We start from the raw sequence: 16800 nt of genomic DNA on the forward strand, positions 1-16800 counted from the left end.
CAATTAACACGGCACACCAAGATGCAGCAGGCAGCGACTGAGGCCAATCCAGTCAAAACAACAAAACAAACCAACATAAGAGGCGTGATATCATAATGAGAATAATTACAGGCAGGAAATCACAAGATTTCACACCTTTGAGACAGCTCTTTGAGGATATTCACACAGTACCATCATGAAAAGCAAAAACAGCATAAACACTACATCTAATTACTCTGTGAATTAAGACTTGAAAGCAACAATTTGAACATCTGAAGCAGAAATTAAATGGCATAATGTAAATACTGTGCTATGAAAAATACATATAATATGTATCAAATCATGTACAAACTTTACAATAAAATGCAGAGACCAAGGAAAAAATATACCTAGTTAAAGCTTCTGGTACTAATATTGGTGAAAATTATAATGCAAAACATCAAAATCATAAAAGTGGCTGTCTCACAGTGATTTGAGAATTTCATAAGTTATTGTTTCTGAAACATCATAAGCAAAAGCTCTGAAGATCACCCAAACGTCTTTCTTTAAACCAGAACAGTTCAGGAAAAATCACTGGGAGACAAAAAAGAAAGGAGAACAGAAGGTAGAAGACATGGTCTGAACAGCAAGTGCAAAAAGTGCACTTTTTTTTTTTTTTTAGGAATTCTTCTTTGAGAGTTCTCTAACCTCAAACTCTCTTCTAATTTTTCCACTAAAATGCTATATCAGAAAATACTTGTGTGCTTTTCATGTGACAATGTAGGTCCACTGTTAACTGTATTTCTCAGTGAGGTGAATTACTTATTGACTATCTTTTGCAAAAAAAAAAAAAAAAAAATGCAAACATCTCATATTGACCACTGGGTGGCAGACATAGACTGGGCAACACAAATGTTTTTCTCAATGTCCTTGTTCCCCACTTGCATTACACTGATGTAAACCCAAGACCCACTGATGGGGTCTACAGGACAGATCGTGTGTGTATGCATGTCATTCTATAATCCCTGACTTAATCAAATATAGACATTGCATGTGGTTAAATCTGAACGGCTGACCCAAATATCTGGAGTAATTTTATGTTTCATTTCACATCATTTTGAAGCACACGCGATCGCAACAAGGTTTTATGGGTACAGCATGTAAATATGTACTTGAAAGACAAAGCCTCTCTTTCTCTCTTGTGACTGGCTCTATCAGCCTACCTGCACATGCTAGACTTCCTGGACATAGTGGTGCTGGGGGATGAGGGTGGGGTTTGATACGACCAACCATAGTCTGAGCCTTTCAGGTCCAAGATCACCTGAGAGAGAGAAAAATATTAATCACACTTATTAGTCATACTATTAAAGATATATTTAATCCAATGAATGTATCTCTTGCAAAAACACACACAAAAATAAGTCATGTGTGACCAAAAGAGGTATGCACTGTGACTGTGAGATAAAGGTCAGTTGTCTTAGGTTTAGACGCATCTTTTTCCTCACCTGTTCACTAGCAGGGGGGAGCTTGTGTGGGTCAGAGGTCAGGGCTTTGAGGTCATCAGAGATAGCCTGGAGATGGGTGACCTCTCCCAACATAGAAATCTCCTCATCCTAAAAGAATAAATTCCAGAGAGAGCAGAAATGTTTGTGTGGTACGACTTCTCATTCAGAAGTTTACACAAGAGTGAAAAAGACCTCTTTAGATAGCAGCATTAGTGTAAAAAAAAGCTCTTTAATGATGGTTTAGAGAAGAATATAAAGTACTTGTATTAATAGTGTGATGAAGTAGAGAGCATGAAAATATGAAAATGCATCTTTCCAATCTGTGAGAATAAAACAAAAAGCAAAGGCTGTGTGGAGTAAGGTGGTTTTCTGCTGTTCACTGAGTGCTTTCTGAAGGCTCATTTCTCTCTTTCTCCCCCGCTGCACTCACCACGACAGGCCTCAGCATGGCTACGAAACAGCAGAATCTCTGTCTGTCCTCTATAAGAGCCTTCCTCAGGGCCTGCTTCTCTGTCTCCTCCAGCAGAATGTATTTATCACTGACGTCCTGCATGGCGCTGTCCAGCTGGGGTTGGATATCACCACGACCTTGGAAACAAAATGAACACACAAACACACAGAAAGAATACATAAATCATTACATTACATTATAATAAAATTATCAACTCACAAGGGAACACATTGCTGGTCTATTCACCAATTCACAATGAGCTACACTTGACCAGTAGGCCGTCCTTCACAACACAAATACTAAAAAGAACAGTTATGCTACTGTAACATGCACAAATAATCACAAACAATATGATCATGTAGCAATGACAGGACATTTGGTATTTTTAGTTTTCATCACTCCTCAGGTGTTGGCTTTGGCTCTTAACTACGGCTCTACACATTATCTTTTCATTGTAGACAATGTTATCTCCTATAGCAGCATTTGACTGTGTGCACTACCTTTTGGCTATCATCTCCACATGAAGTGTCACTCTTGTCATGGAGGTGTTTCCTGTCTTTTGTTCAGAGGTGGTGAGAAGGTTATCTACCGGTGCTTGTCTTGGAAAACTTCAGTCTATTATGCAGAGATAGCCAAAAGTGAGTTTTGGCTATCACTCTATTACTCTTTGTCAAACACTTAAACAGTGTGTGTGTGTTCCTGAAAGTTCGCAAGGTATCTCCAAGACCATCTGGTGCTTGTGCTCTATGTATGTGTGTTTGAATATGCATATGTAAATCCAGGAATGAAAATCCCAAGGTTATGCTGTTAGTCAGCACTGTGTGTGGCTAGGTGTGTATGGTTTGCAAGCATTTCTGTTTGTGTGTGTGTGTGTGTTTGTGTGATTTTAAGAGAGGATACCCTGAAGCCAAATCAGACCCTCTTGAGTTCTCTACGGAGGCAGGAAGGCTGGCGACTGCCCAGGATGCTGTACAGTGGGCCTCAAAGGCATTATCTAACCACTCAAACTACACGCACACACAAACATACACACACACACACACACACGCAGTCTTGACTTTGATACATCAAGGTTAAACCCACAGTGAACAACTCTGTGGTCTAGTCTGCCTGCTCATGTATCTGGACAAAGATAACAAACTGGCGTCTTTCGTTGACATTCGACTTGAGGCCTTATATCATGCAAATCAGTAATAAAGAAACAGATAGAGTTACAAGGCAAATCATCCTCACCTCAAATGTAAAACATAAGGATCTGTGTCTTATGTTGAAACAAACCATCAGCTCTTCATCTTTCCTCTCTGATATGTCAGAGCAGTCTATACATTAAACTTGATACAGCCTGTGGGAAGCTCTGTTGTCCCTCAATCAGTTGACTAGACCACATTTAAAATGGCAATTAACAATGACTTCAAGCTTGCACACAAGTACTCAGTTGATGGAAAAGCGCCAAATGGAGTGTCTCACTGTCATTATGCGCCCACTTACACAGCAATAGCAGACATTAATGAGAACTGACTAAATGTTTAAATCACTGAGGTGCAGTGTGAATGTTGACATCAGGGTAAGTTGTCAAATATAACTAAACTATGTAATTTAAATGGATGAACTTCTTTTAAAACAATGTTTGCACCCAAAGTAAGAAGAATGTGCTGTTTTTTCCCCAATCTAAGCAAGTTTTAGTCTCACGTTTTAACCAAAATACATTACAATTCTTTGTAAGGTTTGGTAAATATATTAATGACATGCTAATTTTACATGACTAAAATTTGTAGAATTACTGTGGTTTTTCAAGTACACTAATGGCACGAAATACAAGTCCTGTGAGTCCCATATGAGTCCTGTGTAGACACTCCTTACAACTTCATGGCTGTTGACAAAATAAGACAAACTGAGTTTCCATGTGTAGGAAATCCATTTACCAAGCGTGGTTTGGTGTCTGTAACGCTGAGAGGAATGTGAGTTATGTGTATGTTTTGTTCCCACTATACTACACTGTAGAGACCATGATGGAGTAGATGAACTGTAGACTGGAAAGTCTAAATTGCAGTATATATTTTCAGTTGCATATATATATATATATATATACAATTACATTGGACAAGGTTTTGTAGAGAACTGGCTGTGCCTGAAAGGGTTAGGCCGGCCTCACTGATTAGTCTAGTTTCTACTGCAGGATCAAATTCAGTATTATTTGTTCTGGCAGAAATTTGTCTTCTATATTGTTGCCAATGACATTATTTGTAAATGTCGCTAGCTAGTCAATTATTATGAAAAGGTAATGCAAAAAAATCAAGCATCAAGTACACAAATAACGTAAAACTGCATGTTTTTGAAACTTCAGAATTTCACTGTTATACCTGGCAAGACAACAAAAGGTGCTTTGAGTGAATGTAGGCTGTGTGCGTTGTAAAATATTCTTGTCACACCACAGCTGTGTTTTCTTTAACTCTGTTTTAAGTTGAATAAAACACATTTAAAATTTTAAGCCTTAGTTGGCTTCGATGTAGAAAAGTAGTTTCTCAAGTACTAAAGCCAGCGATGCTGTGGTGTCTCGTTGGCATGCAGTAAAACCAGGGAGCACATTGCATTCTGGTTGTCTCCCACCAGTTCCAGTCTTGGCAGACTGTATTCTCAACATAACCACAGTGGTTTTGGAAAGACGCTACTGTAAGTTGAGGCACTTTGTCTGGGACAGATGGAAAGCCAAATATTTTCTTTGTTGCTGTTTTGGTAGTGCCCCTGAGTATGTTGGGTAGTGTTTAACATTATTACAATCAGTGTCACGTTACTTCAACATGTACTTCTGTTAAAAGTTGAGCCATCAAGAAGCAACTTATCCCTTCATTCATTTAATTACATGAAAACATTTGAATCTTTTCTGAAGATGCAAGCAAACTGATTTCATTAAGGCTCAGTGAGTGATATTTGAGCTTTAAATGTGAATCATGAGATCACTAATTTCAAACATGTATACTGAACACCATACACTGTGTGCCGTACACTCATAGCGCTCATGCGGAAACTGACCATAAAGGGTAAATATTATAAACTATTATCAACTGACCACACATAGACTGAAAAGTATTTCTAGTATTCAACCAAAAGCCATTGACATTACTCAATCGGCTTGTAATGTTGATGTAAAAGATGTAATTGCAGGGATGCATGGGTTGCACACACTCACAGAGACACACTGAGACAATGCAGGCACATCCTGGCATGACATGTCAACTTGTGGTAAGTAGAGAGGTTGTTAAGGTTCTTCTCTGTTACAGCTTTGTCTCTGCTCTGGGTTGTTCCTGGGTTTGTCTACATTCCCACTGTCTGTGCCATAACTTGTACATCTGTACTTGTGCAACTATGTGAATGACAAGGCCCTGATTGCTGCTTCCTTCTTCTCCTTAACCACAGACTAACACTGAGGTTCAATGAAGGTCAGTGGGCACTGAGTGCATTGTAAACAAATCCACCCTCAAACATATTTCACAAGGTGTTCAAGTGTTCAATCAAGGACAGTTGGTACTTATAACTGTTAAGCTGTTTTACACCCTCACAATGACTGAGCAGTGACATGCTACAGACGTCCTGTGTGTGTATTAACTGTCTCACTAGTCTTGACTATATGGCAACACCAAAACACACACCCTAACACACTTTACAGTCAATTCAGATAAGATTCATCACTTTATTAGATTGATTCCTTAGTTCATTTTGACTAGTTATCTAATTTGCTTAGACATAATAGCTGGGGAAGCAGGATGAGAAGTTCTGATATTTGAGTGAGAGAAAAGGAGACTCATTTGAAGTGATACATAGATGAATGATGTGATTGTACATAAAATACTGTACAGTACATGTTGAGTATATGTTCATTCGTTTTCATTAGTTTTTTTTTATTAGCTTTTGATGTGTTGTACAATCTGTTATTTAGAGATTCAGAGTTTTATCATGTCTAAGGTTAAGAACATGAAATTGAATTCAAGTTTCAGAAATCTAGACAATATTCTATCAGTTGTTTTTACCAAACTAAGCAATCAAACTAAGCTAAGATGAACACGGAGGGGGTCTGCACAGTCTGCACACATGTTGATACATGTGCAAAATAAGATTAGCTGCCCTGGCTTTCACATGACCAATGATTGCATTAGGCTGCAGTCACAGGCTGTTTCTTAGCAAGGCTGGGGTCTCAGGTCAGAAAAACACCCTCACAAGACACATATCAAACGTCAACACAAGCAGACAGATGTGGTGTTCTGTGCATAAATGGAATGCTCTTCTTGTGAGTAGTACGACTAAAACTACTAGCCAATTCCTGAATTTGATTTAAATATCTGTGTGCATGTCAATGATAGAGGTCAATAGGTTTACAGACTTTCAGGGTAAACAAGGTTCAGTTAAGTAAAGTTTGGGGTCCCAAAAGTGGGTGAATGACAGTTGGTGGCTGAAGACAATGAAATGAATTTCCACTTTATGGGAAACAAGGACTACGATATGTTTTTCCTTCCTCATTGTCAGCAACAGTGTTAAGTGCCTGCCTCTAGCAAGAGGTGTATCTTGCAAAACCCAATGTCACACTGGTTGCTGCAGGTGCCTAAAATTTTAAAACGCTTATATATGTGATTAAATGTAAAGTTAAAACGTTCTGAATCAGATGCTTCTATTTTCTTTTTATCTTATTTACGAGCTGGTTGTGGTGAACTGGTTGCAGTTAAATGAAAGAAAATCATTATAAGCAAGCGTTACGAAGCATTCAAATTTTATAAACAAAGTTTTGTTTTGGTTTTGTCACCAGGTCGTACGCTGAAGACAAAATATTGTGTGTGTGGGTGTGCATGTGTGCACACAGCAAAGGAACAGAAACCTGCCAGCATGGACCACACTTAATGTGAACACCACAGAACTGATAAGAAAAGACAGACAGTGTGTATATATGAATGTAACTTATGACTCAAGTGCAACTCAAGCAGGGGGCAAAATGAACTTTTTTGGCCACCAGTCAAATGGCTAGGGAATGTTCAAATTTTACCAGCCACTCTATAGATACCATTGTTTGTTTTGGGTGGTGACTGAGACAAATATACCAGCCACTTCCATATTTTACCAGCATTTGGCCCTATCTTAATGTACCACGATGTAAAGACAACCTTAGACTGAAAACAATGGTTGCCTCATCTGTGGAGGAGAATTGAGCATGCAAATATTCCACACACATCTTTACATAAAACTCAATATCTATGGAGGGTTCCTCACAATGCAACCAAAATGCTTGGTTAAACAATGATAGCGAAAGCAACAACCTTGACAGTGTGTCTACTCCACAAACTGACTTACCTAGATTATCAGCTGCAGAGCAGCATAAGGAGGAGGATGGTATCGGAACCACATGGGGACAGGGAAAGGAAAGAGATCCAAGTCAACTGAAAGAGTGCCAGCACTGAACACTAATTTATCAGCTAAAGGTGCAGTCTGAATGTCTGTTTGACCATTGTAGGAAAAATGTAAAACCAAAACAATGCACCAATGTATTCTTCAGAGCAATACCATTATCAAGTGTTTTCCAACCAGTATAAGACAATTACTTATACAGATAAGAAATACAGAAAGCCTCTCTTGAAGTATCTTTAGGAAAGTAAAGGATCATGATACTTATAATTCTGTTGATATTTTGGCTGTTAACTGTCACATTGTCAATTCAAAATCAAATGACAAGTATCTGTAGGTTTAGTTTTTAAAGCTTACATTATCTGTTATCAACAGTATGCTGATGTGTTGTTGCATCTATACTAACAAACAGATGCAGCATCTGAAAAGTGGCACCTGCTTCCTTTCACATTGGGACACTGGTCCATTGGTCAGTGAATTCAAGTTTATCGAGACAACTGATTTAAAAATATACAGCATTTTGCTGGACATGTGTTGTGAATTAAAACACAGGGAGAGCAACAAGACAGTGAATGTCTGGTCTGTCTAGAGCTCATAACAACTGTGTTTAATGATAATAAAAGTCATGCAAGCAACTGTAAGGGAATGACTCAAGCCTTACGTAGCATATTTGAATCTATTGCATAGACGGAGTAAGAGGAGCCAATGACCTTTTTTCTTATACTTTTTGCTGAATATCTGTAGACTTTAGGAATGTGAGACATCCACTGATTCAAAACTGAAACTATCAACATTTCAAAACATACTGGAAGCGTATTTATCTAATTCCTTTTTTGTGTGAGGGATTTTTTCTCAAGGTAGGTGAATGCGTATGTAGAATCTGAGCCAAGAGAGCTGCAGATGGAAAAAACCCCTGCCCTCTCACACAGTGTTTACCAAGTAAGGTAATGTTTAGCCTTACTAGAGCCTTACAAGTCTAATCAGAAAGGACAAACTTCTTCTATACACATCACTGCTGTCTAATGAAAATATCATATATACAATTTGGACATGCACCCATTTTCCTACTAGAAATAAAAGATGGCATTTTTGATTGATTTCAATAATCTGATTTTCCCTTTAGTCCTGAATGTTGACTTGTAGATAGAGGTCTTTGATCTAGAACAGAATAAATCAAACTGACCTAGGGGCTTTGGTAAAATACAACCCAAGCCCAGGTGCGTATTGTTCAAATAAAACCATTTATAGCATTTGGAGTAAATCACTAGTGGATGAGTTACTGCTTTTATTTCTTTTATCCTGATGTACACTGCTTGACACAGCAGGCAGACCACAGATTTCTAATTTTAGCTTTATTGGTGTCCAATAGACTGATGAATCCAAGATTCCCATAGAGGTCAATGAAAACCACATCTTTCATAGGTCTGGTGTCAGTAGAAACAAAGCAGCTGTAGGAAAAGTACTTATTGAACTTCGAGAAGCCAAGCCTTTACTTTGCTTGAGAGACATAGCTAATCTTTTAGCGTGAGAAGCGTAACAGATTCAATTTTCACGCGTTACGATTAGCTGCAATCTAGCAGTGCATAACCGACGCATTTTACTTGTTTGCTTTCCAAGAATTCAATCTCAACAAGTTCTGTGACAGACACTTGAGACAGATATTTTTCACTGGTTTAGCAGACAATGTGCCAAGTCATTAAATGTGTGATCCCTATAATTATCTCTTTATGTCTGCACAATAACGATAATATGATGATGTTCTTCCAGTTTTCATACAACTAACTGATTGTTGGTACAAAATTTGTCTCCATCATTATCAGATTAACAACAATTAGCAGTGTTAGTTTTTGTTAATTTATAAGCTTTGTCTTTGATAAAATATTTAGGTTTTTTTTTTTTTTTTACCTTTCTTTGCTTTCTTCTGAAGTTTCAGTGTGTCTGAAGATTTCTTCTTTATTTCCTGCCGGGCTCTTTTATACTCTGGTTCAGGGAATAAGCGAAAAAAGTAAATTAATTGTAGGAAAACTTACAGTTAAGGTACAGTTCTCATACACTTAGTAATAATCTAATACAATGTGAACGGAACTGATGAAAAACCATCATTATTAAATCACTGCCACTCACACATTGCTTTAAAATGTTTAAGATGTCTAAGTAATTTCTTGATCAGCATTCTTAAGTATTATTCCACTTATATTTCCTACCTTTAGCATGGTCTTTGTCTAATGTGTTGACTCCTCTTTTCCACTCCTCCATCTGTTCTTGTAGAGGGTTGATCAGACCCTCCAGGAAGGCCCTGTGAAAACAGTCAAATACTTCATTTCTAATCTGAGGTCAGTTTGATCTGTTAAACTATTATAAGTCAGACAGTCAAGACTACCCTCTTAAAATCTAAACTTGTCACTGTTGGAATTCATTTAAAACACCAGCTGCTTTGGTTTACAAGGTTCATAAATGATTTTCATTGAAAATCATTTGGCTGAACAACATGAACATAAAATGCAACTAATTTTACTTACGTTTCAGAGACCTGCTCTGCAGGATTTCTAAATCTGTCTGTCACATGATTATAAAGGAGCAGACAGACCGTCAGACACAAAAATCATTCCGTCTGGTTGGTCTTTCTGTCTGCACACTGTACTGTCTTGTCTGTCAATCATTAACAGACAGAACGCTTGGAAGAAAAACTGAGACCGAGAGAAGAAAAGGTCTGTTTATGTCTGACTGTGTCACAGGAGGAAATGAGAAGCTTGTGCAGTCATGTCTGTCAATCATTACCCAAATGTGCCCTGTGTCTTGTATTTGGGATGTATTTGTGAGTGTGTTTAAGAGGCTGCCAGTGTGAGAGGTAGGCAGCTGCAGGCTTAGTGCATGAAACTAAAATTAGACATCTCCCTCTTGCAGACATTTGTCTCAAGTGTGTGTGCGTGTGTGTATGTGTCAGTGGGTGGGTGGTGGCCACAGCCCCCCTGTGTACAGCCCCTGCTATGGAGATCCAAGAGGAATCTCTACTGAAATGCCACCCGAAATTAGAGAGCCCCTTGTCTGTGTAGTGTGTAGTGTAGTATAGTGTAGTGTAGTGTAGTGTGCGTGTGTGTGCGTGCGTGTGTGGTGTGAATGAGAGAGAGAGAGGGATGTGGTGTGTATGTGTGGCTACACTGAAACATTATAGATGCTTGGTTTGCCAGACAAATCGTCTCTTTCCCAGCATTCCACAACAAGGGGGCATTCTCGCCCACACACACACAAAATGTCAAGACATGGAGAATATGGTGAGATAACGAGTCAAATACAGAGCATTTTATTGGAGTTTCATTCTCATGGAAACTGTTAGGTTCAAAGTCCAGTAACTGAGTTACTAATATAGGACACACTTCAAAAGGAAGTAAAACGATTAGATGTTTATCTTTGAAAATTTAAAATGTCTGGTGTGAAAATATTTGTCAGAACTAAGGAAACTAAAAAAAGTTAAAAAGGTTTTTTAATTTTACTGAAACAATAACCCCAATGAAATTGCTGCTCTCACCCAACCATTCTTAAATCCATGCCAACCTTTCACTAAACTGGCACAAGGGATATAGTATTATAGAGTAAAAAAAAACAGCCAACCACTACACAGTGTGTAATGTGTCTTACATGGAGAACTGTTTGAGTTTAGCCTCTATGCTGCGATGTCTCATACACATCCTGGTCAACGCTGATCCGATGTCTCTTGTACCACCTGAAAGACATGAAAATGACAAAAAATTAATGTTTGCAAAAAGAGCACAAAAGCTTTTAACATAATAACAATTGCTAGGACAGGACATACAGAAAACATTAGTGGTGGTCAAATTATCCACTTGAAAATATTCTTTGAATGAACAGTTTTGACAATGAATTCACAGTGATTTAGATTGCAACAAACATTTTTCAACTTTACCATGTAGTGACACGGATGTCCATCAAATTCAAAATAAACAGAGAAATCAAATTGTTTAATATTTGATTTAGCCATACTCTCTTCATACCAACTAGACTGAGAGTGACTTTTCAGTGGAAGAAAAAAAAAGAGTGGCAGCAGAAATAAATGCAACATGTGTAACAAGCCCTCAGTGACCTTACTCTCTCCACTGTGGCTGAAAACTGTGGGAATCAGCGGGAAACACTGGGTTACGAATTGCACACATATTCAGGTCAAGAAAAATGATGGGAAGTTTGAGTTGCAGCCTGTAAATGTGCTTCAGGCTAGTGTCAGTTTCCTTCACACAGGGTAACTAGCTGTCCACTAGAAGGCCTCAGGCTTGACAGCTATGCAGGGACTTGATGTTGATTGACACAAGTATTGTGTGGCTGCTCAGTATGACTCGCTGGTTCTCTGTGGGACTGAAGCACTACTCTGTGTGTGTCTGTGTGTGTGCGTGTGCGAGAGAGAAAGAGTATGTGGGGGTAGAGATCTTCACTGAAACTGTGTGGAGTTCTTGTGACATTCTGTTCAGTATATCAGACCAAGAATGATACTCTCTGTTTGTGTGTGCACGGTTTTGTGTGTGCACAGTTGTGTGCGTGTGTGTGCGTGTGTTAGAGAGTTGGGTTGCGATGATCTGATGTGAAGTGTGAATCCCCTCCAACAGAGCAAGCCATTCTGCTGTCAGCACAGACCCTGCTGCATGCAGAGACACACACACACAGAGCTGTCACTCACTCACACCCACTCACTCTCAGAGTTGTATTTTACTCTGTCAGAGGCTGGACAAAACAAGCGCAAGAGGCTGCTGATTTGGCCTTACAACAAGAGCCCAACTGATTTTGGGGGCAGATAACATTATTAGCATAAATCAAGTCAGACTTTTAGTCTCAGTCATTGTGTGATTATGAGCAGTTTGTCTAAGAAATGGTTTATAGACAATCTACATCTGTCCTGCTCTTCCAAAAGACCTGAATTAGCTCACTGTGCTACTTTTGACTGCTCAGTTAAAGGTGGGCAAAACAAAGGCAAACTGTAGCACAAAAATATAGAGGACAGTGAATTAAGCTATTCTAGACAGTAAATTCCAATTTCGCAGTATCTTTCAACAACATATAATCTAATGTCAATCCCACTGAGCCCATTACAACCTCATATTTTTCCTCTATCCATTCATTCATCCATTCCTCTTTCGTGCTTGTTATTGCAGAGGGTGTGGCTACTACACGCTATAAAAGACCTTTCTGTTACACAACACCATAATGTTCATTCATTCCTGCGTTGACTTGTTTAGTCATCCTATCCATCCATCCTTCTGCCCACTTCTCTCATGCTACGGCTGCTTGTTATTCTAGAGGGTGTGGCTGATAAATGCCACAGTGCCATGGGGAGGCCACACGGCTGGCAAATGATTTTTTTTTTCATTAGAAAAATACTGCAGAGTTCCAGCCCATGCTGTCAAAGGAAGAGTTTGGTTTCAACTGATTATTCGTTTGCCACTACCCCACCCACGCTCCTGGATTTGATATGAGGCGTGTAAGAAAAGCAAAATCTGCTCTTGGCTATATACACAGGTGTGCCATTATGGGTGTATTAGACAGGCTAAACTGCAGTTCACACTCAAGTCAGACTTTGTGTGATTATTGCAATACCCTTATTTCCATTTGAACAGAGTTACACTGAATGACACATTTCCTTTCAAGGGGTCATATTTGGAAGAGAGTACTTGGAAATCTGTCTGCAGATGTCAGCATTACTCAAGATGTGAGTTCAAGAACTCTCATGTCAAGAGCATAAATGACCAAAACATTCAGTTAACTGAGCCTCACAACTGCAAAACTGATCATTCCCACTGATCGCGAATCAAATCACAATTGTAATATTTGTCAAAATAATTGCAATATGATTTCATTTACCTTATTGTGCAGCCCTACTTGCAACTAAACTTATTTAAATTTTTGAAGAATTAAAATGATTCAGTAAAAACTCATATTCCGTAAGAGACTTGTATGTTCCTCTCTCTCACAGCAGGTATCTAGTCAATGTGGCCTCTACCTCATTGCTGCCAGTTACCGTGGAAATCAAATATATAGGCCTATGTATGTGTTTTGTGTGCCTGCTACAGTCTGACTTGGGCTTTTTTAGTGTTACATGGTTGGGACCTTTTTGTTTTCTGCAATGTGTAAAGTGACTGACTCTGACAACATACGGTCAACTCAAATTTTAATACAATGATTATTGTGAAAAGTATTCTTATAAATCGTGATATTGATTTGAACTGTATCACTTGCTACCTGCAGTCAGAGGAGGTGTTAAAGGTTAGGATCCTAGTGGATATCGGGGCAATCTGCCCTCATTGTGGAAAGTTGCTTTGTTGCTTTCAGGATAAAGTGGCTGCTAACACACATCGTCTACTCTGTCTAGCACCAAGTGACCCCTAGATAGAAATAGCTGCATTGGCAGCCGCAGTTGTCTACCACACACACACTCTCTCTCTCTCTCACACACACACACACACACACACACACACACACACACACACACACACACACACACACACACACACACACACACACACACACACACAAGCTTCATTTGCTTCACTGCCAGGCCAGACAGCTTCTTTGTGTGTGTGTGTAGTGGCATAGCTGGCTGTCAGTAGAAATAGCTGGTGTGTGACATGGTTGTTTCGGAGGCTTGTAATTATCCCTGCACCACCAACACTTAACTAGTCAAAAACACACACACATGCACTCACAGACACTATAAGCTCCACTTTTTGGTGCATCTGTGTATGAACGATGCTAAACCGATTCTTTCTTTAAAAACCTGGCATGCAAGTAGGCAGCACTAACAACCTTGACAAAAAAGAGCAAATTTGGCAAATTTGCAACTTTATCTCTTACACCTCTTTGGCGTCGATTCATTCCCTACTACTTCTATCAAGTGACTGATGAACACTGTACAAAAAAATATTTTACCTATAGGTGTGTCAGAAAAGAAATGACTACTCTAGCCTAACAAAACTTTGTCTCTGATAGTTTTCAGCTTCCTGTGGGAACTGGTGTCTCAATAGTCTATAGGGACATTTGTGACAGAGGTGATAGTTTTCTGTGTCTGTGTGTGTGTGTGTGCGTGCATAAGAGTGAGAGAGATAGTATTGCAATTTGATGTTGAGTTGCCAAGTCTGTCTCTGTCCTCAACCCCCTTCCAGACTGTTCCTTGGAATGTCACACTGTGCTGACACAGAGAGTGTGTGTCTGTCTGAGTGTGTGCTCACACATTTCATTAAAAAGCTTTAGAAACAAAGGACTTTGAAAGGACAGCAGATTAAAAAGTTAATGTATCAATCTATTACAAACACAATACAAAAAGGTACTAGTCAAATTATACAGTATAGTGCAGAACAAAACATCCTGTGTGAGTGACCACTGTTTATTTTTGGCTCATCTTGCAATGCACCAGCATGCTGAATAATCCTGCTAGATAACTTTCCCAAAAAGCAGCAGGCTATGTACCCATCGTCTCCACAGGATTAAATAAAGGTAGTAGAAAAGTGACACGATTTGCTGCAATCTGAAACCATCAATAATAATGGTATCAATGCAGCATGAAGCAGTATAACACTATACAATCTTCTCCTATAAGCCTGCAGCATACATATTATATTCTGTATATATCTGCAGTAAAATATCAATATAGACTGACCAGTACTAGAATACTAGAAGGACTGACTGATTTTTCTTTTCAACAAATAAATCAATGCATGATAACATCTGATTTTACATCTCTTCAAATGTAAACCATTTCAGTCATCAACATTAAAAAGTGTAAACCGTAAACATGGCATGAACTTAATGAGAGCGACATTCACAGGATATAGGCTAAATGAAAACAGCTCAAAGTCAAAGACAGTATTCTAATGTATACTAATTAATTGATTCCAATCAATTGCAACTTTTAAACACCACTGGCTTACAACCTTAAAAACAGCACTGATTCATCAGACATCAGATAACATCAAGATATTTTATTACATGGTGGGACTTTGATATGCTAAGGCCAATTCTGTCCCTCTCTAAGTGGCCCAAATGGCCAACAATCCAGTCTGAAATTTTTGACTGATATGAGGAGAGACATTTAGGGCAAAGGAGAAAGAAAGGAAGGGAGAGAGTGGTCAGTAGGCCTAAAAAAAGCTTCTGTATGCATTCATATACATTCAGAAAGAAGGGGAACCAGTGTGTAGGATTTAGTAGTGTATAGCGGTGAGCTGGGAGATTGCAAACAGCTCGTCTCTCCCTCCAGTTCCAAGCATGTGGGAAAACCTACCGTGGCAGTAAAACTCACAAAAATGCAAAAGACCATATCTAGAGCCAGTGTTTGGTCTCTCCTTTCTGGGCTGCTATAGAAACATGGCAGTACAACATGGCGACCTCCACAGGAAAGGACCTGTGCCCTCTGTAAATATAAATGTCTAATTTTAAGGCAACAAAAACACAATTCTTATTTTCTGGTGATTTTACCCTAATGAAATCATACTTACAAATACTATATACCATTTCTGCCATATTCTATGTCAATAAATCCCCATAGATTTTACACACTGGACCTTTAAGAGCAAAGGGGGAGAAGGGGGAAGGGGGAAAGGAGAAAGAAGGAGAGTGATTTGGCCTGGGTCGTTTTGAAGATCAGACAGGCTTGCTAGCTAAAACCAACTCTGTATGGGCACCAGATGGTTGCTGTTAAGTATGGGCCAGTGGTTACACTGATAAGAGACCAGAGACCATACAGCTGGATACACACACACACACATGCACTCACCCAGCTGGACAGAGGTAAGGCGATCTGTTCACTAGCTAATTAGAGAGCTGGAGAAAACACTAAGGCTACATCCACACTAAGCCAGCTAAATTTAAAAACGCATCTTTCCCTCTTAATCTTGGCCTCTAATCGAACAGAACTGTCTTTCACACCGAAAAATGAGCAGTGACAGTTTTTCAAAATCATCATGTATGCCTGCATGACTTTGTGTTATGTAGCTGCAATGTTAAGAAGCCATTTTTTCATTGCCGCTGGCTAATACAGCTAATTACACAATGCTGTTGTTAGTAACCTGTGTTTATTTTTATTCTGTCAGCCTACTTTCTATGCATGAACTAGTAATTAGATTTAAAATCTTACTGTAAAACTTCAGGAATTGCAGTTGGCACAAGTGATGTTTAGTTAAATTACTTCTTTATACTCTACTATTTATACTTAAACTGTTTAGGTGTCTAAGCTAGGTGTCTGACAACAGAATCAGAAAAATATATACACTTAAATACACACATATATACTTATTATGCCTATTTTACTCATTATATTATATATAACTTAAAAGGCAAAGAACCTCTAGAATGTGTTAGACAGACCTGAATCCTGAATCATTTTACAGACTATTAATGTCTTCACATAATGTCTAGTTGAAAACATATCTGACACACATGCACACACGCAGACACACACAGACGCTCCTAGCAGAGCAGTTGGTATGTCCAGATGGAGCCACCCACATA

The 16800-nt window shown here is 38.8% G+C and overlaps 1 protein-coding gene across 6 annotated transcripts in view; it reads right to left on the reverse strand.

Annotated features, from left to right (window-relative positions):
- Positions 1–16800, reverse strand: part of LOC146321230 (protein MTSS 1-like) — a 58531-nt gene that overhangs the window by 8815 nt on the left and 32916 nt on the right. For 4 of the 6 annotated variants that reach the window (XM_084726292.1, XM_084726290.1, XM_084726289.1 and 1 more), the window contains exons 4-10: positions 10936–11020; positions 9504–9595; positions 9205–9279; positions 7249–7260; positions 1894–2051; positions 1464–1571; positions 1182–1279 (exon numbers count right to left, since the gene is read on the reverse strand). In XM_084726292.1, coding sequence (XP_084582418.1) covers positions 1182–1279; positions 1464–1571; positions 1894–2051; positions 7249–7260; positions 9205–9279; positions 9504–9595; positions 10936–11020 — 628 coding nt within the window. The remainder of the gene's footprint in view (positions 1–1181; positions 1280–1463; positions 1572–1893; positions 2052–7248; positions 7261–9204; positions 9280–9503; positions 9596–10935; positions 11021–16800) is intronic. The other 2 variants (XM_084726293.1, XM_084726288.1) reach the window with 1 other exon arrangement.

Source organism: Lutjanus erythropterus, chromosome 9, assembly GCF_056507025.1.
Source record: "Lutjanus erythropterus isolate fLutEry1 chromosome 9, fLutEry1.hap2, whole genome shotgun sequence".
Classification (NCBI taxonomy): domain Eukaryota; kingdom Metazoa; phylum Chordata; class Actinopteri; order Lutjaniformes; family Lutjanidae; genus Lutjanus; species Lutjanus erythropterus.